Source organism: Rhincodon typus, chromosome 8 (genome assembly GCF_021869965.1).
Source record: "Rhincodon typus isolate 14 chromosome 8, sRhiTyp1.1, whole genome shotgun sequence".
In the NCBI taxonomy this organism is placed as follows: Eukaryota; Metazoa; Chordata; class Chondrichthyes; order Orectolobiformes; family Rhincodontidae; genus Rhincodon; species Rhincodon typus.
Genome location: NC_063339.1, coordinates 6,130,756 through 6,158,204, shown reverse-complemented (window position 1 = coordinate 6,158,204; position 27,449 = coordinate 6,130,756). Strand labels below are relative to the sequence as shown.

The following is a 27,449-nucleotide window of genomic DNA, read 5'->3' as shown; positions in this document are numbered from 1 at the left end:
TAGAACATAGAACATAGAACATTACAGCGCAGTACAGGCCCTTCGGCCCTCGATGTTGCGCCGACCTGTGAAACCAATCTGAAGCCCATCTAACCTAAACTATTCCATTATCATCCATATGTTTATCCAATGACCATTTAAATGCCCTTAAAGTGGGCGAGTCTACTACTTTTGCAGGCAGGGCATTCCACGCCCTTACTACTCTCTGAGTAAAGAACCTACCTCTGACATCTGTCCTATATCTATCACCCCTCAATTTAAAGCTATGTCCTCTCGTGCTAGCCATCACCATCCGAGGAAAAAGGCTCCCACTGTCCACCCTATCTAATCCTCTGATCATCTTGTATGTCTCTATCAAGTCACCTCTTAACCTTCTTCTCTCTAACGAAAACAACCTCAAGACCCACAGCCTTTCCTCATAAGACCTTCCCTCCATACCAGGCAACATCCTGGTAAATCTCCTCTGCACCCTTTCCAATGCTTCCACATCCTTCCTATAATGCGGTGACCAGAACTGTACGCAATACTCCAAGTGCGGCCGCACCAGAGTTTTGTACAGCTGCAACATGACCTCATGGCTCCGAAACTCAATCCCTCTACCAATAAAACCTAACATACTGTACGCCTTCTTAACAACGCTATCAACCTGGGTGGCAACTATCAGTGATCTATGCACATGGACACTGAGATCCTTCTGCTCATCCACACTACCAAGAATCTTACCATTGTCCAGTACTCTCTATTCCTGTTACTCCTTCCAAAGTTAATCACCTCACACTTTTCCGCATTAAACTCCATTTGCCACCTCTCAGCCCAGCTCTGCAGCTTATCTATGTCCCTCTGTAACCTGCAACATCCTTCCGCACTATCCACAACTCCACCGACTTTGGTGTCATCCACAAATTTACTAACCCATCCTTCTACGCCCTCATCCAGGTCATTTATGAAAATGACAAACAGCAGTGGCCCCAAAACAGATCCTGGAGGTACACCACTAGTAACTGAACTCCAGGATGAACATTTCCCATCAACCACCACCCTCTGTCTTCTTACAGCTAGCCAATTTCTGATCCAAACCGCTAAATCACCCTCAATCCCATGCCTCCGTATTTTCTGCAATGGCCTACCGTGGGGAACCTTATCAAACGCTTTACTGAAATCCATATACACCACATCAACTGCTTTACCCTCATCTACCTGTTTGGTCACTTTCTCGAAGAACTGAATAAGGTTTGTGAGGCACGACCTACCCTTCACAAAACCGTGTTGACTATCCCTAATCAAATTATTCTTTTCTAGATGATTATAAATCCTACCTCTTATAATCCTTTCCAACACTTTACCCACAACCGAAGTAAGGCTCACTGGTCTATAATTACCAGGGTTGTCTCTACTCCCCTTCTTGAACAAGGGGACAACATTTGCTAGTCTCCAGTCTTCTGGCACTATTCCTGAAGACAATGACGACATAAAGATCAAAGCCAAAGGCTCTGCAATCTCCTCTCTAGCTTCCCAGAGAATCCTAGGATAAATCCCATCCGGCCCAGGGGACTTATCTATTTTCACACCTTCCAGAATTGCTAACAACTGAGCCGGTGGGCTAAGGAATGACAGATGGAGTTTAATTCAGATAAATGCAAGGTGTTGTATTTTGGTAAGGCAAACCAGGGCAGAACTTACATAGTTAATGATAGGGGCCTGGGGAGTGTTGTCGAACAGAAAGGCATAGGGGTGCAGGTATAAGTTTCTTGAAAGTAGCATCACAGGTAGCCAGGGTGGTGAAGACGACATCTGGCATACCTGTTTTCATTGGTCAGGACACAGAGTTTCAGAGTAGGATCGTTACGTTAAAGCTGTATAAGAAAATGGCAAGGACACATTTGGAGTACCCGGCTATAGAAATTATGTTACTAAACTGGAAAGGGTGCAAAAAAAATTTACAAGGATGTTACCAAGACTGGAGGGTTTAAGTAATAAGGAGAGGTTGAATAGGCTGGGACTTTTTTCCCAGGAGCTTAGGAGGCTAAGGGGTGACCTTATAGTGGCTCATAAAATCATGAGAGGCATAGATAAGGTGAATGGCTAAGGGAATCCAAAACTAGATGGTATAGGTTTAAGTTAAGACGGGACAGATTTAAAAGGAATCTGAGGAGCGACTTTTTCACATTAAGGGTGGTATGTATATGGAACAAGTTGCCCGTGGAAGTGGTAGAGGAAAGTACAATTACAACATTAAAAAGACATTTGGACAGGTACAAGGATAGGAAAGGTATAGAGGGATACAGGCCAAACACAGGCAAATGGGACTAGTTCAGTTTAGGAAACCAGATCAGCATGGACAAGTTGGGCCAAAAGGTCTGTTTTCATGATGTTTGACACTATGACACTCTCTCTCTCTCTCTCTCTCTCTCTCCCCCTCCCCATCAGCACACCTTCACATTGGCTCAGAGCTGACTTACCCCTGCAGTTCCACTTCATCTTCTGGCTCGTTCGGCATTCTAAAGATAAATTTTCTTTTCCTTACAGGCATTAAGGAATGCATGGTACTCATGCCCCTTTGCAATCTTCCTCTCCTAACCCCACTTTCTGTCACATATTCACTATCCTTCTGTTCTCTGAAGCAAAACGTTCTGTCCTCAGCAAAGGTCTTACTTTTATCTCCCTAAGCCCCATCTCAATGAATTTCAGGCATGACACAACAGTGAATTTTTCTTCCGTCACCTCCACCTCTGTGTCTATTTCCTGCAGAGAGTCCTTTCCCCATCCCAAAGATGCCTTCACTTGCCTCCAACACTCTTCCACCCCTAGACCCTCTATCTGGCTTTTTACCTGTACTCAACCTGTTCCTCGAGAACTGTGGACGTGACTTTGGTTGCCTCAATTTCTCTGCCTCCCTTACCAATTCGAACCTATCTCCCTCTGAACAGAATGCACTGTGCTCTCAGATTCAACCCTGACTTTGTATTCAAGTCTGCCGACAAGGTGGTGTTGTTGTTGTCTTATATATAGACCACTACATTGCGCAGGCTGTGTGCCAGCTCTCTGACACCTCTGCCCCTTCCTGGGGGTATTGACCATGACCTCACCATTGAATATTAGGTTACTGTATACACAATGATCACTAATCTCCCCCCACTGTCTCCAAGCTCATAGTACCCAACCCTGCATATCCCGCTTCCACCTCCTTCCCAGAAGCCATAAACAGAACTACCCAGGCAGACCCATTGTTCCTGCCTGCTCCTGCCCCACAGAATTCATCTATTCCCAGCTCAACTTTATCTTTTTCCCTCCTTGTCCAGTCCCTTCCCACTTACATCCACGATTAATACTTTATGTCAGTTTCAGAATTTCCACTTTGCAATCTCCAACCACCTTCCCTTCACCACAGACATGCAATCCCTTGACATATGTATTCTCCCATCAGGATGGTCACAGAGCTTTCCACTTCTTCCTGGAAAAAAGTGCTGAACTATCCCCATCCTCCACCACCTTCCTCTGTCTGGCCCAGCTCATCCTCACTTTGAGCAACTTTGTGTTTAACTCCTCTCACTTCCTTCAGATCAAAGGTGTGGCCATGGGTACCTGCATGGGCTCCAGTTACGCCTGTCTCTTTGTGGGGTATATGGAACATTCCTTGTTCTAATCCTACTCAGAGCTCCCATTCACAACTCCTTCTCCGGTACACCAATGATATCATCGGTGCTGTTTCTCTCTAACTTGATAAACTTTTCCAATTCCACAAGAGTTCTACAGAAGGATCACTGGTCCTGAAACGTTAACTCTGCTTTCTCTCCACAGATGCTGCCAGACATGCTGCCTTTTTCCAGCAGTTTCTGTTTTCGTTACTTGCACCCTTCTCCACCCCCCAGAACTTCCTAAGCTAAATGCAGAGGAATAATCAGCAGCCCATAAATGTAGTTTTTCATTCAAAAAAATAAGAGAAACAGAAAATGCTAGAAATATTCAAATTGGGCAGCTTCTGGTGAAAGAAGAAATAAATAATTCTTCAGGTTTTACCAATTGTTGTATTTTCCCCTTCCAATGAACACTTCTACAGGAATCTCCAAGCATGGTAAAAGATGAACTCAGGTAGGATCCAGACAACTTTAAACACTGTGCAATTCCAATGGAACAGCTTCCACGCCATAAGCAGTCAAACGTATAATTCAACATCACATGTGGCTAGTCCTGAGGCATTGTATATCATATCTGAACTATATCTGAAGTACTGAACCAAGGATAGCTATCCAATTAACAAAATCAGAAATCTGCAAGTACAGGCCAGCCCAATATTACTTGAAAAGGCAATACTGTAGTTCAGCCACTAACGTTAACAATTCAAGTTTTTAACCTGATGCTGATCCTCTGCTTCACATTATTGACATCATCTTCTCCGTCATAAAACACAACCTTTCATCTCTGTCCCTGGAAACTGCCACTTTGTCTCAGCCTTCCTTTCCTGTCGAAGTCCTGAACATACTCTTGTCTCCCAACTCTGTCCTCATCCTTCCCATAATTCCATGTTGAAACTCTTGCTGTCAGCTCTTGACACAGCTCTGAAACAGCCCTCAAAGTAACAAATATCATCTTAAGTGACTGTGACCATCTCTCTCATCAATCCCTACCTTTTCATAACCTTTGATAAGGTTGATCATACCACTCTTCTCCAAACACTCTTCTTCATCGTCCACTTTAGAAACTGTTCTATTAGGGTTCCATTTTCTCCCTATTCAATTGAAGCATGTAGCTTTTCTTCTCATTCGTACAACACTGGCTCTAGAATCCCCCAACCCAACGATCTACTCTTGGTCTCCTATTGTTCGTCATTTTCTTGCTGCAACTTGACAGTATCTTTCAAGGACATAACTTCAGATTCTACTGACAATGTATGTTCCATTACATCATCACTTCTCTCAACCCTGCTACTTTGTAATTTCACACAATTTGTCCAATATCCAATATCGGATAACCAGAAATTTCCTCCAACTAAATATTGGGAACACTAAGGCCACTTACTTCAGTCCCCGCCACAAACTTCACTTCCTGTGACTGACACAGATTCTTCCTGATCACTATTTAAGCAGCTGAACCAAGCCATTTATAATTTTCCAGGAACAAAAACAAAGTTGCTGGAAAAGCTCAGCAGGTCTGGCAGCATCTGTGAAGGGAAAAACAGAGTTAACGTTTCGGGTCCGGTGACTTGTTCTGAGGAAGGGTCATTGGACCAGAAACGTTAACTCTTTTTTCCTTCACAGATGCTGCCAGACTTGCTGAGCTTTTCTAGCAACTTTGTTTTTCTTTCTGATTTACAGCATCCGCAGTTCTTTCGGTTTTTATATAATTTTCCAGTCCTGCTTGACTCCATGGCCTGCTGACAATGAGTGTTCTATCGATAAGACCAACTAGTTCCACTTCTATATCAACCAACATTGATCCTGCCTCAACTCAACTGCTGCTGAAACTCTTATCCATACATCATATCTCTAAAACTGGACTATTCCAATGCTGTCCTGATAGTCTCTCATCTTCCGGGCTGCACAAATTTAAGCTCAACCAAACTGTCACCGTATGCATTCCAAATCACATCTAATACCTTTCAATCTCATCCCTGTGCGCAAGGCCTGCACTGGTTTCAAGTCAGGTAACTCAACTTTAAATTTCTTGGTTTGAAATCTCAACTTCCCCCTCTCCATCTCTCTAATCTCCATTAAACCTCTGAAATCTCCGAGCCCCTCCAAATCTGGCCTCTTACACATTGCCACAAATGATGGAGAGTTGCAAATATGTAATGCCCTCAAATATCGATGCCAGAGGTTCTGGAATGTCCTGCCTATATCTCTCCATCTGTCTACTCCTATCTCTTTTGTTTCTTGACTCAATTTTGGGTCACCTGTCCTAACCAAAGGATCAAAAAAGAAAAAGCCATTTAAGTCGAAACAGAGACAAAAGATAATCCAAAGTTAGAAAAGAGAATACCCCTGGTCTGTATGGAGTGTTTCCATGTATATTAAAAGTTATGAAGAGATAGTAGAGGCACTACTAGATGTCAGCTGTTTCTTGATTTGAGGATGACATGTATTCAGGGTCGTGGGTTTCTGTTAGAGGTCTTCATGTGATGAAACAGATTTATTCTCTTGAATGAGCAGGATGTCCCATGAGGTAGTGGGATTCAGAGTTCAGGATTTGATTCTTTTTCTTTGCTTTGGTCTTGCTATACTGCTCATCATAAAGGCATTTGGACTCAAAGCATGCTGGAGAAAAGGAAATAGTGCTTGGAACTGATGAATAGTTAATGTAATTGCTACATTTAAAGATGGGAATAGAACAAATCCAGGGAACTATAGACAAATTAGCTTACTGTCAATGGTAGGAAAGATAACGCCATCCTTGCTGTATCGTACAATAGAAAAACACCAAGAAACCAGAAATATAACAGTACTGGTTTACAAGATCGCACTTCACAGATCATGCAAAATTCTTTGAATAACAACCAGAAAGGAATGATAAAGACAATGCAAAAGATGCAATATATTGATATTTCCCAAATGCTTTTGATAAGGTACAAAAACAGACATTGCTGGGGAAACTCAGCAGGTCTGGCAGCTTCTGTGGAGAGAGAGCAGAGCTAACATTTTGAGTCCAGTGATCCATCTGTTCTGCTGAATTTCTCGAGCAATTATATTGTTTTAGTTCTTCAGCAATCGCAGTTCTTTGTTTTATTTTATGCCTTCGATAAGATACTGTACATTAGACTTATGACTAAAACCAGAAGATGTAAGTCATAGAACAAATAATACATTACATAGTAAACAGACTACATGTGAAAAACAGAAGAGGTCAGAGGTAAAGACAGTTACTCAGACTGGCACAAGTTGGGAAGCAGTGCTCTGGTGCTGGGACCACTTTGTTCACTAATTATGGTACTGGATTCAAGAAGACCTACTCTCAGGGAATAAGGCAGGGCAGGTAACTGAGGTGTCAGTGGGGAAGCACTTTGGGGTCAATGACCATAATTCTAATAGTTTTAAAATAGTGATGAAAAAGGACAGACCGGATCTTAAAGTTAAAGTTCTAAATTGCAGGAAGGCCAATTTTGACGGAATTAGGCAAGACCTTTCAAAAGTTGATCGGGGGTGCATGTTCGCAGGTAAAGGGACAGCTGGAAAGTGGGAAGTCTTCAAGAATGAGATAACAAGAGTCCAGAGGCAGTACGTTCCTGTTAGGGTGAAGGGCAAGGCTGGTAGGTGTTGGGAATGCTGGATGACTAGAGAAATTGAGGTTTTGGTCGAGAATAAGAAGGAAGCATATGTCAGGTATTGACAGCAGAGATTGACCGAATCCCTAGAAAAGTATAAAGGCAGTAGGAGTATACTTAAGAGGGAAATCAGGAAGGCATAAAAGGGGATATGAGATAGCTTGGACAAATAGAGTTAAGGAGAATCCAAAGCGATTCTATAAATACATTAAGGACAAAAGGGTAAGTCGGGAGAGAATAGGGCCCCTTAATTTCAGCAAGGCCATCTACGCGTGGATCCGCAGGAGGTTGCAAAGATACTAAATGAGTACTTTGCATCACCGTTTACTGTGGCGAAGGATATTGAAGATAGAGAATGTAGGGAAATAAATAACGACATCTTGAAAAATGGCAATTTTACACACAAAGTGGTGCTGGATGTCTTAAAATGCATAAACATGGCTAAAACGCCAGACCTAATAAGGTCTACCTTAGAACTCTGTAAGAAGCTAGGGAAATGATTGCTGGGCCCCTTACTGAGATGTTTGTATCATCGACAGCCACAGGTGAGATGCCGGAAGACTAAAGGTTGGCTTACATGGTGCCACTATCTAAGAAAGGTGGTAAGGAGAAGCCAGGGAACTATGCACCAGGGAGCCTGACATCGGTGGTAGGCAAGTTATTGCAGGGAATCCTGAGGGACAGGATTTACACGTATTTGGAAAGGCAAGTACTGATTGAGGATAGTCAACATGGCTTTGCGCATGGGGAATTCTGTCTCACGACCTTGATTGCGTTTTTTGAAGAAGTAACAAAGAGGTTTGACGGCGGCAGAGCAGTGGACATGATCTATATAGACATCAGTAAGACGTTCAACAAGGTTCCTCATGGTAGACTGGTTAGCAAAGTTATATCACATGGAATAGAGGGAGAACTAGCTATTTGGATACAGAACTAGCTTGAAGGTAGAAGACAGAGGGTGGTGGTGAAGGTTGCTTTTCAGACAGGGGGCCTGTGACCAGTGGTGTGCCACAAGGATCGGAGCTGAGTCCACAGCTTTTTGTCATTTATATAAATTATTTGGACGTGAACATAGGAGATTTGGTTAGTAAGTTTGCAGATGACACCAAAATTAGAGGTGTAGTGGATATCAAAGAAGGTTACCTCAGAGTAGAATGGGATCTTGTTCAGGTGAGCCAATGGGCAAAGGAGTGGCAGATGGAGTTTAATTTAGATAAATGTGAGGCGCTGCACTTGGAAAGGCAAATCAGAGCAGCACTTATACACTTAATGGTAAGGTACTGGGAAGTGTTGCTGAACAAAGAGTCTCAGGTAGACAGGGTAGTGAAGGAGGTGTTTGGTATGCTTGACTTTATTGGTCAGTGCATTGAGGAGTTGGGAAGTCATGTTACAGCTGTACATTAGGTTGGTTAGGCCACTATTGGAAAACTGCGTGCAATTCTGGTCTCTCTGCTATAGGAAGGATGTTGTGAAACTTGAAAGGATCCAGAAAAGACTTATAAGGATGTTACCAGGATCGGAGAGTTTGAGCTACAGGAAGAGGCTGGAGAGGCCGAATAGGATGGGGCTATTTTCCCTGGAGCTTCCAAGACTGAAGGATGACCTTATAGAGGTTTATAAAATCATGAGCGGCATAGCTAGGGTAAATAGACAAGGTCTTTTCCCTGGGGTGGGAAACTAGAGGGTATAGGTTTAAGGTGAGAGGGGAAAGATTTAAACAGGGACCTAAGGGACAAGTTTTTCACACAGAGAGTGATCCTTTATTCATTAACGAGATGAGGGCATCACTGGCTAGGCAGCATTCATTGCCCAGAGGACAGTTTAGAGTCAACCACATTGCTGTGGGTCTGGAGTTATGTGTAGGTCAGACCAGGTAAGGATGGCAGTTTCTTTCCCTAAAGGACATTACTGAACCAGATGGGGTTTTCCCCACAATTGACAATGGGTTCACGGTCATCATTAGATTCTTAATTCCAGATTTTTTTTAAATTCAAATTCCACTGTGTGCCCTTGCAGGATTTGAACCTGGGTCCCCAGAATGTTATCTGGGTCTCTGGATTAACAGTCCAGTGATAATACCACTAGGCCATCGCCTCCCCAGTTATGGTATAGAATGAGCTGCCAGAAGAAGTGGTGGAGTTTGGTACAATTACAACATTTAAAAGGCATCTGGATGGGTATATGAACAGGAAGGGCTTTGAGGGATAAGGGCCAAATGCTGGCAAATGGGACAAGATTTATTTAGGAAATCTGGTCAGCATCAACAAGTTGGACTGAAAAGTCTGTTTCTGTGCTGTATATCTCTATGACTCTATGACTGTAATTGTGGTACAATTTCAAAATTTCCAGGCAAAAGCAAATTGGAAAATGTACTTAATGCAGGTCTATACAGAATAATACAATACAGAAAACATCAATGAACTTGCAGAATTGGCACATATGAGGCAATGCTCCTTGAAAATGGGGCTAAGTTGAATCGAAGCGTAGAGAATTAACAAAAGGCCACAAAAAAAATACAAATTCTGAAAGGATAGTATTGAAAAATAGAAACAGTATGTTAAACTTGGTTAGACAATAACTGCTAGTACAAAGATACGCAGGCTAGATGGATTAGCCACGTTACAAAAAAATGCCTTGTGGTGTCCAGGGATGTGTAGGTTTGATGGGTTAGCCATGGCAAAAACACATGCAGGGTTACAGGGTTGCGATAGGGGTGTGGTTTAATTGAGATGCTCTTCAGAGAGTTGGTGTACAAGAACACAAGAACTAGGAGCAGGAGTAGGCCATCTGCCCTTTGAGCCTGCTCCGCCACTCAATAAGATCATGGCTGATCCTTTCATGGACTCAGATCCACTTACCTGCGTTCTCACCGTATCCCTTAATTCCTTTATTGTTCAAAAAAAATCTACCTTTTTTTTGAAAGCGTTTATTGAAATAGCGTCAACTACTTCACTGGGCAAGGAATTCCATAGATTAACAACCCTCTGGGTGAAGAAATTCCTTCTCAGTTCAGTCCTAAATCTGCTTCCTCTAATCTTGAGGCTATGCCCTCTTGTCCTAGCTTCACCTGCCAGTGGAAACATCCTCTCTACTTCTATCTTATCTAGACTCAATGGGCTGAAAGGCCTCTTCCTACACTGCTGCGATTCAATCATTCTATGATTCTATTCATCTCATTTCACGTAATATTACAGCAGATTGTCAAACGCTTGGTCAAAGTTAAATGTTTAATAGAACATCTTAAAAGAAGGAGGTAAAAAGAAGCTGTATAGAATCCAAGAGCTCGAGTACTAGGCAGCTAAAGGAACAGCCATCCATGGCTAAGCAATTAAAATTCAGGTTCTCAAGCAGCCAGTATTAGATCTTCACACATATCACAGAGAATTACAGAGCTGGAGGAGATTAATAAGGGGTGAAGACATGGAGAGATTTGAAAGCAGGTTTGCAAATTTCAAAAACTGAGGCACTGCTTGACTGACAGAATGCAGATCAGTCAACAGATTAGCAATAGGTGAACAAGACATGGTCCAAGTTGTGAACACAAGCCATGAGTTTTGGATGACACACATCTGAGAACATTATCAGTTTTGATTCTTATATTGTAAGGGGAGAAGGAGCAAAAATTATTCACTGGAATGTTAGAACTGAGGTATAACCTATCACGAATGACAACCATCCAGTTGCTCTTTCCTTTAAGTGATGGCCAGGTCCAGGTCTTTAAAATATAAAAGAGCTTGATAGAATAGATATAGGGAAGATCATTCCACTTGCAAAGAAGGCTATAAAATATAGGATCAGAAATTACTGGAAAAACTCAGCACGTCTGGCAGCATCTGTCAGTTCTTCAGAACTGAAGAAGTATCACTGGACCTGAAACGTTAACTCGGCTTTCTCAACAGAGATGCTGCCAGACCTGCTGAGATTTTCCAGCAGTTTCTGAGTTTGCTTCTGATTTCCAGCATCCGCATTTCTTTGGTTTTTTTTGTTTCATAAAGCATAAGATAGTGGAGTGAATTGTGAAGCCAGAAAGAACTTCTAAATGGAAAGAGTGATGAGGAAATGAAGCACTCAATCACAAGTGGTAACTGAGGCAATTAGCTCAGTTGCACTTGAGGGAAAGTTAAATAAAACAATCACAGATGAAAGAAAATGACAAGTAATGCAGATCAGATTGAGGTGGGAAACATGAACATGGATTCGTTAGGCCAAAAAGCCTGCTTCTGTGATGTAGATACAAAGCACTCTTTTCACGTGGGTCAGTGACTTACTGTGCAAAGAAAGTAGTACGGAACTTGAGTATTTCTGAAAAAGAGATCCCTTTAGTTGAAGCTTTACATCATGCACTCCCTGCACAATCAGAATCCACTTGCCGACCAATCACCTTTCTCCTCCCGTGCAGTATAATGTTGGTTCTGCCTTGAATTGATAATCTTGCAAGTTGTCCTGATGAGAGCATGATAAAAAGCTTTGACAAAGTGTCTTCTATTTTCTGCAATAACTTAACTTTCTTTGGTTGACCCAAGGATGTAAACTTGCACACATTTGTCCATTTTATTAAATGTTTGATTTGCCTTTAAAACGACTTTAGGGTGTTTTGATGTTTCCTCATAATACTTAACATCAACTCATCAACATTAACAATTGGATCTAGTCTGGTGGGCCACTGAACAGTTGTACAATCAAGCTTCATAATTATTCCCTCCCTTGTTGAGATATCATTCCATGATAGCCTAGTACAATTAACCAGAATAGAAGTAACACTTTCAACAATTGTTTGTTAAAGTTACTTAAGATCTAATTTGCTTAATCGATAAACCAATATATTTAACAATCCAGAAGCCTGAGTCTTAATTTTAAATTTTAGTTTAATCAATGACATGTTTGTCAAATTCCTTAGTGTCACCCAATAAGGAATCGTCAATATGCATTATGATAAGACCCAAAAGTAGCCTATAATATCAATAAAACCTTGCCAGATCTACTTTTACTTGACAACCTATTTTCAGCAAAATGAATCTTCCTGAAGAATACCACATCCTGGAAGCATCATTCAAGCTATAAACACATTTGGTTGGTTTCCACCATTTTTCTCCAGCACCTGCTGTCTTTGGTTTCAGAAACACCTTTCCCTGAAAATTATTAACCTGCAGAAATGTGGTTTTACATCAAATGACCTACAACCCTGAAATTGTAGCCAAACTAACAACAATTTCAAGATTATTTTTCTCCAGCTGTAGTAGAATCCACCCTAACACCTGTCTCACCCACTCAGCTCTTTAAAACCGATAGCAACCAGCCTTGATTTATCGTTATAAATCTCATCAGCACAAATCCACCTGTGTGACAAGGCTGGGTGACCCTTAGATGGCACTTCCAAATAAACTCCAAACTATCTCCCTATTTTAAAACTTCTGTGTCTCATTAGTATATCCTCTACTTTATCGGCAGCCAGCAAAAGTGCACAATCATGAGGACTTCTGCTTCTAGTTTTGTTATGAGACTGTTGTGCAATCTTTATTTGTGTAATATATTCAAACTACAGACAATACTTCCATGTCTAATATTTCCCAAGACCACCACTGCAGGATCCCCTTCTTGCACTATTGGAAATTTTTTCTTTACGACATAATTATTTCTGACACAAGTCATTTTCAAACTCACCATCAGCATTTTCACTGGTTTCTGACTTTCCATTATTTCACCTCAATTCTGCCAGTTCATGGACCTCACATCTTAGCCACCATCCTGAACATCTAATTAACATTTAAACAATGTTTTTCCTTGCATATTTGTAGTCACTCTGAGTAATGAGATGTGATTGTTCTGTCACGTGTGTCACAATTCCCACTCAGTATTACTATGTTCCTGCCTTTGACTGACTCAACATTCCTCAGAATCTTCATCACAATACATATGAACACTTGGGAACTTACTCTTATCAGCTGCTCAGAGTGCAAGATTCTGCAATTCATTCTATTAATCATGAAGAACAAATCCTAATAATTTGAATGCCATGTAACGTCTTACTATTATGAATTATAACCTTATCAACGCCTTTGCATTTCTTCTGCCCCCTTTTGTAATAGACTAAATCTCCTGAATAAATCTGTTTAATAACGAAGCCTGTCCCTCTGCATGTGACGTATTCAAATGTACAAGGAATCTGTAGTTTGTAATTTGTAGTACCTTCTACAGCAGAAGGACTATTGTACAGAAGTTAATTTGGGATTTCATCCACAAACTAATTTACAGGCACTATACCCTCCAGCCATCTAGAGTGATTCCTTGCATGCACCACCTATGCCAACTTGAAGTTTGATCAACTTAAGTTTTATGCAGCATTTAATTGACTGCTGCATTAATTCCTGTCTCAAAGTCCATTGCTGAAAAGATTTTCAGCTTTGATATTCATTTTTAAATTCCCTTCCATTGTCACTCAAAAACTTTGTTGCACACAGTTTGATCCATATCCACCAATACACGATTTTGTCAACCATAACTCTTTTGTCTTTAATACATATTAACATCTAAGTATTAATCTAGTCACCAGGTCCATGAAATGAATAATCAAAACATGGTACATTGTTAGTGATATGCTGATGGAACATTTATAATCAAATTAGTTGGTGTCTTTCGATAATTTTTACACATTTCACAATTCTCACAACTATCTTCCATTAAATCTCATACACTCTACCAAAATTACTTCTGCTTCTTGTAGCTGGATTTTTCATCTTTCAGAATTCAGGTGAGCAAACTTCTTTAAAACTTCAAGACAATTTGCCTTTTTCCTTATATTTATCACCTAGTGCTTTTAATGTCAGATTTTATTAATTTTACATCATAGTAGTTTGGTTGGGGAATGGCAGAAAAACTGACTTCCCAAAAATATTTACCTTATCTTCCAAGTCACGTTTCAACCTGAACTACATCTGCAGTACTTTGCTTTTATTCAAGTTTCATTTGCACATTTTTCACAGAAGGCATACTCAACGGCACAAGTATCTCACTAGACACTATATCAACACTTACAAAATCAATTTCTCCAGCTATTTTTTTCACGGAGCTTGTTTATTTATTTATTGTCACGTCTATCTTGTTACAAAAATACAGTGAAAAAACGTTGGAGAGTGTTGCCGCTCTTCGGCGTTATCTTAAAACACAGAGAAATAAACCAAAAATATAGAATGCAAAGGCATAAAAATAAAGAAATAAAGAAAAAGTGGTCAACTTTACAGTCCTTCCTGTTAAGTGCTCTGTCATGAGCCACGGACTTGCTGGCTAGGCATGAGTCCCCTTCACCACGTGACCGCTGCTGGTACAATAGTTGCCACTCTTCAGCGCCATCTTGCCTTCACTGTCGACCTCGCCAACTCTTTACTCACACCAAATATGTTGTCATTACCAAACCTAAACCATTTTTTTTAAATCTTCCTCAACTTCACCAATGCTTGTGAATCCATAAATCAACACCAGTCAAATTCCTAACGTTTATTGCCCAGGACAATCATACCATAATAACTTACACGTGCTTTCAGTGATCTTTCACAATAGCTACAGGAATTTGGTTTTCCTGTTCAAAAGAGCGAAACCACAGTACTACATGGTTTACCCATGATTACCTGTCCATTTTTTAAAAAAATTTCTAATCAACCTATTCGAAATGTTAAGACACAGCTACTGGGGCAGGTAGAACTTGAGCCCAGGCTTTCTGTGCCACAGGTAGGAAATTAACAGTGCACCACAAGACCCAAAACTTGTTTATTGTATTCCTACAACTTAATATTATGCAGTCAACAGGTCCTTTGTTGTACAATAAATGTTCAAATTGATGTAATAGTCACCAATAGCAAAAGTACCCATCATGTGTCATCACCATGATAAATATGACAAATTGTTTTTTTGAAAACTGCCATGAAAAAAAGCCAAAGCTTACACTTTTAAAGAGATTTTAAAAGCGCTCTGCAGGGGTGAAGGGTATAAATGGTAGTGGTTATGTTACTGGACTAACAAGCCAAAGGCCTGGATTAATGAACTGCAGACACAAGTTCAAATCTCAATCCAAATTTGTCTATTAAAAAATTCCAGAATATAAAAGCTAATATTGTTTATGTTGCCCCTGAAATCTCTGGAACAACTCCACTGGATAACTAATTGACACATTTTAAGAAACAAAACTGCCATCCTTTCCTAGTTGAGCTTTTAAGTTACTTCAGATTCTTAACTGTCCTCCGAAATGGCCTAGTAAATCACATGTATTATTTAATTAGTTCACCACCACACATCCGAGGGCAATTAGGGATGGATGTTGGTAGAAACACCACATCCTGTTAATGAATCGCAGTAAACTCATCAAGAAGTTCTTAATTCAACTTTGTTCCATTAGACTAACGTGACTGTCTCTTGAACATTTGCATTGGTCCTAAAGCAATTTTTATACTCCTTACCCTCATCAATCCTCACGATTTCGTAATAAGCACCCTCCAAATCCCGAAGCTCTAACACCCAGGGTAATCATACCACAGTAACTTATACTTGCTTTCAACCATCTTCCTCAATGGCCACTAGAATTTACTTATCAGCGGTTTCAGCTGAGCAGAAATGAGATATATTCAGATAGCACTTACTTACCAACAAAAGTCACAATCTCTACTTTGAAATAAGTATCAGTGCCTAGTAATTATTTCATAAAATAGCAACTCCTATTAAGGAACAATACAACATATGCTACCCATTGCAGGCTCACCTCCATACAATTTAAAACAGAAGCCAGTAGGGGCTGTTATTTAATAATTGAGTAAATGTCTAACATCACTCCAAATTTGAAAACTGATGTGACAAGTAATTAATTGCTTACTCTTCAGTCAGCATAAGAATTCAGAAGATAACACTACCAAATGCAGTCAATGGGAGAGCATTGTTGTTCAATTCAATTCTTCAAGGACAAACCTACATTTAATAAACTGCAATGAAATGTGTTCAGCTAATCCTAGCTGCAGTTTTCTTTTCAGATCTCCGATAGGTTCTACCAACACCTACCATATCTTATCATTCACAGTTCAAGCCAAATGCTTATTTGTCCATTAACATTCATAACCCAGCCACTCCCTCTAACCGTAAATGGCACTACCAAACCTCCTTCACTGCTCATGGATTCCAAAATGCTTTAGCTTCACTTTTTGAGCCAAACACATTTAACCTGCCATCTCACTAAAATTAATACCATAAAATACAAGTGCACAGTGACTCCCATTTCTGAGGAGTAAGTTGCACCCGTGGACAAGATACATAAAAACAGCCTATCCACCTACACATTTCTTCTTACTTCTAAACTTCTTACTTTCTTTCCCATCCTAGTTTTTTCATTATCTTTCCTAGTATTGAAGCCATATTTTTACAAGCAGTGGCCGCCAGAACTATCTCCTTTTCCTTCAAAGCTGTAAACGCCCCAGTCAGCATTTTATTCTTGGTGCATACACTGAAACACAGGAAAGAGGTGTAAACCATTCGGCCCCTCAAGCCTGCTCTGACATTCGATATGATCATGGCTCAGCATCCAACTCAAAACTCTGTTCCCGCTTTCTCCCCATACAACATATCTGCATTAAGATCAAAACATCACATTAGTGAGAGAAAATGCGATTAGGACACATGGGTCTCAACTACTTTAAGCCTTTCTTCATCCTGAAATTTAAACGCATTTAAAACAAAGCATTGGAACCATTCAAACATAACTTCCTGATTTACCTTGCAGATACCTTCAAGATGCATCATAACAATTTAAAGTTATAGAATGCATGTAACTGCTTAATAAACCATCGATGGAAAAATCAGGAAAAATGACAAAAATCTAGTTCAGAAGTAGGTTTTTGGGGAGCATCTTAAAAAGAGGAGGAGATGGAGAGGCGGTAAGGTTTAGTGAAGAAATTCCTGTATTTAAAGCTGAAGCAACTGAAGGCACAACCCAACCTAGGTGGTGTGATTAAAATCAGGGATATGTAGCAAGTCAGAATTGGAGTGCAGGAATTGTGAAGGCTCGTGTGACTGGTGGAGGTTACATAGATAGGAGACAAGGCTATAGAGAGTATCTCAGTTCCAAAGATTGGTCACTGGACTCAAAACATTAACTCTGCTTTCTCTTCACAGATGTTGCTAGACCTGCTGAGTTTCTCCAGCAATTTTTGTTTTTGGTTCAAATCTTCAGTATCCATAGTTCTTTATTTTATTTTAAGGCTATGGAGAGCTCAGAAGACAAGGATGAGGACTTTAAATTAAGATTTTGTCACATGAAGAGCCAGTGAATGATGATGGTGGAAAATTAGGCTGGGCAAGAAATAGTGGGGAACCAGGAAACGGCACAGGAGTTGAACAAATACTTTGCACCAATCTTGACAATAGTAGACATAAATAGCATTCGGGTGGTGAGTGAATGAGATTTGAAGCAAGTTAAGATACCGATAGCAGAGTTGTGGATGAGCAGACGCTTATGTTGAGTGGAAAATAAAAGACCAGCTAGGAGAGCATTGGAAGGCTCAAGTCTAATGGGAACAAAGGTATCAACGAGGATTTCAGTATCTCATGAGGTGAGGGAAGATCACCTCATGTTCAGCAATGCTACTGACGGTGCAAATAGATGATCAGAAACCCACTCAACTTCAAAGAAAATCCCGAGTTTGTGAACAGCTTTGCTCAACTAAGACAGAAACTAAATTTGGAAATGGTAAACTGGGGATGGAATTTATGATAGGAATCAAAGGCAATGGATTCGGCCTTTCCAATATTTAGCTGAAGGGTTTTTTTGCTCATCCAATAGTGTACGTTGGATAAACAGTGAGACAAATCGAAGTTGACTGTAGAGCCAAGGAAGTGATATCAGCTAGAAATAATACACAACCATACAGGTGAAACATGAAATGTTTTTGGATAGTATTGTCAAAGATAGAATGTAGTGGCAAAAAACAGGGGTAAAGACTGGAGATAGTAGGAACTGCAGATGCTGGAGAATCCGAGACAACAAGGTGCAGGGCTGGACGAACACAGCAGGCCAAGCAGCATCATAGGAGCAGAAAGGCTGACGTTTCGGGCCTAGACCCTTCATCAGAAAAGGGGGAGGGGAAGGGGGTTCTGAAATAAATAGGGAGGGAGTGGGAGGTGGATAGAAGATGGATAGAGGAGAAGATAGGTGGAGAGGAAACAAACAGGTCGAAGAGGCGGGGATGGGGCCAGTAAAGGTGAGTGTAGGTGGAGAGTTAGGGAGGGGATAGGTCAGTCCAGGGAGGACGGACAGGTCAAGGGGGCGGGATGAGGTTAGGAGGTAGGAGATGGAGGTGCGGCTTGATGTGGGAGGAGGGGATAGGTGGGAGGAAGGACAGGTTAGGGAGGCAGGGACGAGCTGGACTGGTTTTGGGATGCGGCAGCGGGAGGGGAGATTTTGAAGCTTGTGAAATCCACATTGATACCATTGGGCTGCAGGGTTCCCAAGCGGAGTATGAGTTGCTGTTCCTGCAACCTTCGGGTGGCATCGTTGTGGCACTGCAGGAGGCCCAGGATGGACATGTCATCTGAGGAATGGGAGGGGGAGTTGAAATGGTTCGCGACTGGGAGGTGCAGTTGTTTATTGCGAACCGAGCGTAGGTGTTCTACTGTAAAGACTGGATCCTTGTGTAAATTTACAGGTGACTGAAACAGGTGGAAAGAGATGCCATTACAAGTAATTCTCTGGCTATGATTAGATACATAAGCAGGGAACCAAGTTAAGACAGTTCTACTACTTGGCCAATACGTAGAAACCTTGATGACTTTTGCATTTTGGTCTTCAACAATATAAGCATTGTATTCTTTTTTTAAAATGGGCTGTTGTGGTATCTAGTTCCATAAATTACTCAATGGTCCTTCATATATCATAAGGACATATCATATGTTTCCCAGGACAACATGTTGTGGATACAACAAGGGATCAGACTATTTTAAATCTAGAGACATGTAATGAGGCATGTTTAATAAATGATTGCAGAGCGCAAGATCCCCCAGGAAAATGACCATAACATGGTAGAATTTAGCATTCAGTTTGAGAATCATATCTTGGGTCAGAAACACCTGTACTAACTTTAAATATGTAATTACAAACGAATGAGGGCAGAGCTGGCTGGAAATGGACCTTATCAGCAAGACAGTTAAGGAACAATGGGGACGTTTAAGAAAATAGTTCTTGGCTCACAGCAAAGACATATTCCAGTGAGAATGAAGAAGAGTTCTTGAGAAGGGGATAAGCCGACCATGGTTAGCCAGAGAAGTTAAGGATAGCATCAAATTGAATCAAAAAACATGCAATGTTGCAAAGATTAATGGTAAGCTAGAGGATTAGGCACATTTTAAAACCAAAGAAGATAACTAATAAAATAATAAAGGAGGAGAAAATAGACTTTGAGGGTAAACTTGCAAATAATATCAAGCTGGACAGCAAGAGCTTCTTTAAATAAAAAATGGATAGAAAAGCCAAAGTAAAAACAGGTCCTTAGAAAATCAGGCTGGATAAGAAATAGTGGGGAACCAGGAAATGGCACAGGAGTTGAACAAATACTTTGCACCAATCTTGACAATACAAGACATAAATAGCATTCCAAAATTATTAAATATTCAAGGGATAGGAAATAAAAACAACTATGACTATACGGAATGACTATACTGAAAAAGTGCTAAGAAAACTAGCTAACAACTGATAAGCCCCGTGAAATTGATGGAATGCATCCTAGAATATTAAAGAAAGTAGCTACAGAAATAGTGGATATACTGGATGTAATCTTCTAGGAATTCTTAGATTTTGGAAAAGTCCCAGAGGATTGGAAAACTGCCAATGTAACGCCTTTATTTAAAAAGTGAAGGAGATGGAAACAGATAACTATAAGCCAGATAGCTTAACAGTTGATTGGGAAAATGTTAGAATTTATTATACTGAATGTAATAGCACACCATTTAGAAATACATAATATGCTTAAACAGAGTCAACATGGCTTTGTGAGGGGGATTATGCCAGACAAACTAACTAGAATTCTTTGAGGTGGTAAAAAGGTTAGATAAAGAGGATGCAGTGGATGGAACATACAGGTAGTTCTGCTATAATGCGTGTTTCTTTAACGCGAAGTGGCTATAATGCGATTAATGAATAGTGGGCTTTGTTTGGATAATGCAAACTTTCTGCTGTACAGGTATAGTGATTTCCCTATAATGCGATTTTCTACGACGGTTTTCCATTGCATGATTTTCTATAGCTTGAGGTCACACAAGAACACAACTATCACGTTATAGGAGAACTACCTATATATGGATTTTCAGAATTGTTAAATGAGGTACCACACATAAGGCTACTAAATAAGAGTCCATGATATTGATAGTAGTTTATTAGCATGGAGAGAAGATTGGCTGACTAATAGAAGACAGAGTTGAGATAGGGTGGGCATTTTCAGGATGGTAGCCTATAACTACTGGTGTGGCAGTGCTGCAGCCAAAATTATTTACAACATATCCAACTCGTCCGCGCCAACCAGATATTCCATGATGACCTAGTCCCATTTGCCAGCACTTGGCCCACATCCCTCTAAACCTTTCCTATTCATATGCCCATCCTAATACCTTTTAAATGCTGTAATTGTACCCGCCTCCATCACTTCCTCTGGCAGCTCGTTCCATACACATGGGTGAGTTGGACCGAAGGGGCCGTTTCTGTGCTGTATGACTCTATACATTAATGACTTGGATAAGGAAAGAAAATGTACCATAGCCAAGTTTGGTGGAAAGGCAAGTACAGAGGATGACATAGAGGAATACAGACACATTACGTGAGTGGGCAACAACTTGGCAGATGGAATGCAATGTGGAAAGATGCAAGGTTATGCACTTTGGTGGGAAGAAAGAGGAGCAGAATATTATTTAAATGGAGAAAGATTGCAGATTTGGATTTGGGAGTCATCATCCAACAATCACAAACATCTAGCATTCAAGTTCAGCGGGTAATAGGGAAGGCAATTGGAATGACGGCTATTATTTCAAAGTGAATGGAGTATGATGGTAGGGAGATTTTACTAAAACAACAGAATGCACCAATCAGATCACAGCTGGAATATTATAAGTTTTAAGCTCCTTGTCGAAGGAAAGATAAACTAGCATTGGAGGAGGTCCAGAGAAAGATCACTCACAGCAAAAACAGAAGTTGCTGGAAAAGCTCAGCAGGTCTGGCAGCATTTGTGAAGAAAAATCAGAGATAACATTTCAGGTCCTGTGACCCTTCCAAGGAACAGATGTTAGCTGGGAAAGTGTTAGTTTATATGCAGAGGAGAGGGTAGGGGTGGGGGTAAAGAGTAAATGATAGGTGGGCACAGAGCCCAAACAGACAGGAGAACAGTTGGACAAAGGAATGGATAATGATCTGGCTAGGAGGGTGAACAGCTGTTAATGGAGACTGTTAGTAGCTAATGATAGGTGGTATGTAATGGCAGACTATGTGCTAACAAGGCCTGGTGTATGGGGTGGGGGGCTAGGACATGGGACAGATCAGGCCCTAAAATTATTGAACTTGATATTGAGTCCAGAGGGCTGCAGGATCTCCAGGTGGAAAATGAGGTGTTCTTTTTCCAGCTCGCGCTGAGCTTTGCTGGAATGCTGCAGCAAGCCTGAGACAGAGATGTTGGCCAGGGAACTGGAAGCTCAGGATCTTTTTTGTGGGCAGAATATAGATGTCCTGCAAAGCAGTCACCCAGTCTGCGCTTCATTTCCTCAATTTAGAGGAGACCACATTGTCAGCAGTGAATGCAGTAGGCTAGATTATGGGAAGTGCAGGTAAAGTGCTGCTTCACCTGGAGGGTACGTTTGGGCCCTCGGATACTGGGGAGATAGAAGGTAATTGGGTAGGTGCTACACCTTTGTCAGTTGCAGGGGAAGGTTGCAGGGTGATGGGAGTGAAGGATCACTCAGCTGGTATCAGAAATGAATGTACTATCTTATGAGGAAAGTAAATTGGGCCTGTGCCCATCAGAATAGAAGAATGAGAGGTGACTTCATTGAAATGTTCAAGATTCTTAGGGGACTTGACAGGGTAGATTCGGAAAAGGTGTTTCCTCCTGTGGGTTAGTCTAGAACCAGAAGGCATAATGTCAGAATCAGGGATTGCATACTTAAAACAGAGATGAAGAGATTCTTTTTTTCCTCCCAGAAGGTAGTGAATCTGTGGAATATTTTAATGCAGAGGACTGTTGAGACTGGGTTGTTAAGAATATTGGGGGAGATGTCAGAGGTAGGTTCTTCACACAGAGAGTGGTGGACGTGTGGAATGCGCTGCCAGCAGTGGCAGTGGAGTCAGATACTTTACAGACTTTTAAACAACTCTTGGATAGGCACATGGAGGATAAGTAAAATGTAGGGTATGCAAGGTAGATTGATATTAGTAGGATAATAGATCAGCACAACACTGTGGGCTGAAGGGCCTTTACTGTGCTGTACTGTTTTATGTTCTATGTTCTAATATTCAACGCTAAGATAGAGTGTAACTCAGTAAGGGAAGCAAGGGTTATGAGAAAGGCGGGAAAGTGGATCTGAGGATTATGGATCAGCCATTATCTCACTGAATGATGAAGCCAACTCAATGGGGTGAATGGCCTACTTCTCCTATATCTTACATCTTATTACTACATGCGAGTGATATCTTAATGGTTTAGTCCAGGAATCCCAGTTGCTGTGGCAACATACAGTTTTACATGCATGTTGTACTCTGTGGGTAGTGAAGGTAGAAATTACAACCTTCTTTTCATCATATAGTTAATAAGGAATCTCTCTTGGTTGCCATTGTGTAGTAAGAATTTTCAGGTTGATAATCATCCTATTAGGCCACATTCTGAGAGCAATTTTTGGCCATCAACTCCTGTAGTAGAACTTGAAACCAGAGATTTTCACTCAGAGGCACGGATTCCTGACCCACAGGCCACAATATATAAGGCTAGGCGATAACACCTCCTCCACAAAAATCCTCAACACCAGGGCCCCACATACTCAGCCCCTTATTGTACCTCTTATACATTCAGGCTGTGTGGTCAAATTCAGCTGTAACTCCATTTACAAGTTTGCTGATGACACCGTTGTAGCAGGTCGGATCTCAAACCATGAGACAGAATACAGGAAAAAGAGATGGACAGACAGTTTAGTGGTATTTTGTAAAGAAAACAATCTCTTCCTCAATATCAGCAAAACAAAGGAGCTAGTCATTGACTTCAGTACACATGCCTGTCTGTATCAATGGTGCTGAGGTGGAGGTGGTTTAGAGCTTCAACTTCCTAACAGTAAATATTACCAACAATCTGTCCTGGTCCATTCACATCCATGCTGCAGTCAAGAGAGCATTCTAACACCTCTACTTCCGCAGAGGGCTAAGGAAATTTGACTTGTCCACAATGACTCTTACATATTTTTATTGACGTACCATCGAAAGCATCCTACCCGGATGTATCACAGCTTGGTTTGGCAACTGCTCTGCCCAAAATGGCAAGAAATTACAGAGAGTTGTGAACACAGCCCATTCCATCACAAAAACCAGCCTTTCTTCCATTGACTCTGGCAACACTTCAGGCTGCCATGGGAAAGTAGCCAACATAATCAAAGACCCTTCCCACCCTGGTTATACTATCTTCCACCCTCTTCCATCAGGCAGAAGATACAAAAGTTTGAAAACATGTACCGACAGATTTAAGAACAGCTTCTTCCCTACTGTTATATCAGACTCATGAATGGACCTCTCACATTAGATTGATTTTTCCTGCACCTTCTCTGTAGCTATATTCTACATTATGTTGCTTTATGTACTTAGGTAAGATATGATCTGTCTGGATAGTGTGCAAAAAAACACTTTTCACAGTACAAATCAAATCAAAATACTACCCACTGCACCACAAGACCTCACAATATTACATAATACTGAAGAGCAACATTTTAGCATCACAAAAGGTTAGTGTAACACTTGTTCAATAACAATGATTATTCTTAAATATTTGATGAAGTGTATACAGTTGCTCAACAACTAACATGGATATTGATTTGAGCAAGCAGTGGGCAAATGCCTCTCTGAATCCAGTCATGTTTTATAAGCAAAAACAGAAGTTGCTAGAAAAGCTCAGCAGATGTGGCAGCATCTGCGGAGAACAAAATCAGAGTTAACGTTTCAGGTCTGGTGACCCTTCCTCAGAACTGATGCTGCCAGACCTGCTGAGGTTTTTCAGCAACTTCTGCTTTTGTTCCTGATTTACAGCATCTGCAGTTCTTTCGGTTTTTATTTAGTGTTTTATGCGATTGTCAGAAAGATGGAAGGAGACAAAAATACTGACATCCTGTGTCAGGTAGCATCACTTAAATTTAATGTAAAGCATCATTCATGCTTAATCTGGATAGAAATAAACTTGCAGTTGAAAGCTGTTGTTCCACACTTGCTCTGTTCTTGCTGTTTTACATTAAATTATGGGCCACCGTGCCTCAGTCTCAACTCATTACAATTCCCAAAACAAGTGATATGTTTTTTTTCCCCACAATAGCTATTCCATGGCTTCAAAATGTGCTTAGTGTTAATGCAGTTTATTCACTTTCAATTAAAAGTCATAGATCCAAGCCAAAATCAATGCAAAATCTAAGCTGACATTTCTATTCTGTCAGACAAACAATCTTTTGGATGAGACATTAAAGTGAGACCCTACCTATCCTTAAATTAAAAATAATCCGACAACTCCATTTTGAGTGGAACATTCTCATAGTGCCCTGCACATATATCAAAGTACAAGCATTGGCCATTTTTGTTTACCAAGAGACCTTGTTTTCAACATCGATTGTTGTGTTTCTTAAACTATTTCCAAAGTATTTCATTGGCTTTAAGGTGTTTGGGATGTCTCAAAGATCTTGCAAGTCCAAGTTTTCTTTCATATACACTGTTCACAATAAAAAGGAAGGCTTTCGTAACAAAGTTCTGTGAAACATAATGAAGTGTGACACTCAGAGAAATTTTAAGGGTAGTTCATTCACAACAAACATACACACTTTCTAAGATGCTTTTCCTTCCTACAGAAATACACAGAGATATATTTTTTGCCCAACAAAAATACCAATAATGCACAAGTGTTAGATAACTGGGCCCGGTCTTTTCAATGCCATGGCATCACCGGAGGTGTTAACTGCTCCTACTTCTTATTCCCCTTCACTATCTGTTCAGTCTAACTTTCATATCGTCCAACTTAATTTTACAGCTTTGCAAAAATGGAATTGGTTTCTTTTTGGAGGGAAAACCTGTTTCAACTGCAACAAATGGAGAAAAATATAAGGGTTTTCAGATAGCTGATGAAAAAATAGTCTGACAGCTGCATATTGAGTTCATCTGTTTCAACAAAAATACCTACTTATCTAGTTTTTCTTAAGAAAGGTGATATCGTTTCATAATAAAGTTAATAAAAGACATCCAACATAATTCTTGGGTATGCAACGTATATAGATAGATCCCATGAACACATTCTACCACTAAAAATAAACGTATTTGTTAGTTGCCAGGAATCATGCATTAGCAGACAGCAAATCGAACACGGTTGATAACTCCATACAACAGCAGCAATAAGAATTCCAACTGGGGAAGGCAGGGAGTGCTTTATAAATTTACAAATACCTTCGAGATCCATAATTATTAATCCCAGTAGTAAGAACAACTGCGTATTTTCCTTCTCCACCCCCGGAAAGATTACCCAAATGGAAAAGCATTAGCAGAATACTCCTGCGCAGGACAGTTCCCACGACTTTGAATGCAACTGAGCATCTGAGATCGAGAACACAAATTGCAACTGAAGGTTCACAACAAGCCCACAGTTGCAAACATTTTTAAAGGGCAAAAATAACATGTACATTTGTCCAAAGTACAGCAATGGCATTCAATACAGGTCACAGTTTCTGCCTTAAAACGGCGACCTAAATTAAAACATTCACGCACCAATTGCAAAGAAGAAAAATCTTTCAATTCATTTTCACGCAAGCGTCCCATCCCGCATTCATTTCAAACGATGCACATTATTTTTGCATTTGCAAAAACTTCTCAGTCCAACGCAGAAGGAATTTGTGGAATACATGTCTGCTTTGAATGCCCTGGGTTACCACAGTTGCATTTGCCACCATGGAAATTATTTTCTAAACCACCAATCCTGTACGATGCAACTTAGGGGTGCGATGCTCTGGGTTACAATCCCGTAATGGGCGGGTGGGGGAAGGAGACCCGGGAATGCGCATCCACATCTGGCTGGCGCTGCCGGGATCGCTCCGAACGTGAATGGGGAGGGGTGGTGGTGGTGTGTGAGAGTAGTACAGGCAAGTCGAGGGATCAAAGGGGGGGCGCGCTCCCGGCTCGGATCGCGCTCCCCCAACTCGCCCTCCATTCCCTTCCCCGCCGCGGGATCGCGCTTCCACCCCCCACCCCCCCCCCCCCCACCACAACCCCCACCAACCGACCGACCCCTCCCATCTTCTTCGCGCTCCCCCTCCCCCGCCCTCGCCGTTCACCCCGGCTCGCACCCGGATTTGGGCTCGCGCTCTTACCGTTCTTCAGCTCGTGCTCAACTGTAAACATGTCACCTTCACTGGACCCCTCTTCCATATTTCAAACAAGAATCTCCCACAAACTCCTAGCACCTTTTATAAATAATTCCTTTTTGTAAAAAAAAACGAGTGGTTAAATACGAAGCTACCCCCACGGTGTCCTCTTTAAATGTTGTTAACATGTACGGAGGGAGATCTTTCTGTTTTTTTTAAATAATCTCCTCACAAGACAGCAATCTCCCCTCCCACTGACTGTTACTACTACTCTCTCCCACTCCGCCCACCCCCAACACTACTCCTCAACCAAACTTGACAGGTGGAGAGGTACCCCGCCCACCCGCGCGCTCCATTGGCTGGCTGTCAAACGCTGTGGGGGCGAATCATTCCAGTCCCGAGCGACCATTGGGTTGTAGGCGATATCAATCACTACGAACCCCCCTACCGGCACGCGGGAAGGTGGCGTCAGTTCCGGCCGTCAGGTTCGGTTGGCCGGTTACTACGGAGCTGTTCTTTTTCGCGCTGCATGGTCGTGTGGAGGCTGTGTTTGTGTTGTTCGTTGCTCCTTGAGGGAGGGACAGAAAGGAGTTGGAGGTTCGAC

The 27,449-nt window shown here is 41.2% G+C and overlaps 1 protein-coding gene across 2 annotated transcripts in view; it reads right to left on the bottom strand.

Moving 5' to 3' along the window:
* LOC125483731 (ribosomal protein S6 kinase alpha-5-like) overlaps positions 1 to 27,133 on the bottom strand; it is a 123,367-nt gene extending 96,234 nt beyond the window's left edge. The window contains exon 1 of one of the 2 annotated variants that reach the window (XM_048600220.1): positions 26,852 to 27,133. In XM_048600220.1, coding sequence (XP_048456177.1) covers positions 26,852 to 26,909 — 58 coding nt within the window. In that variant the 5' untranslated portion in view covers positions 26,910 to 27,133. The remainder of the gene's footprint in view (positions 1 to 26,851) is intronic. The other variant, XM_048600221.1, reaches the window with a different exon arrangement.
* Positions 27,134 to 27,449: the final 316 nt, after the last annotated feature.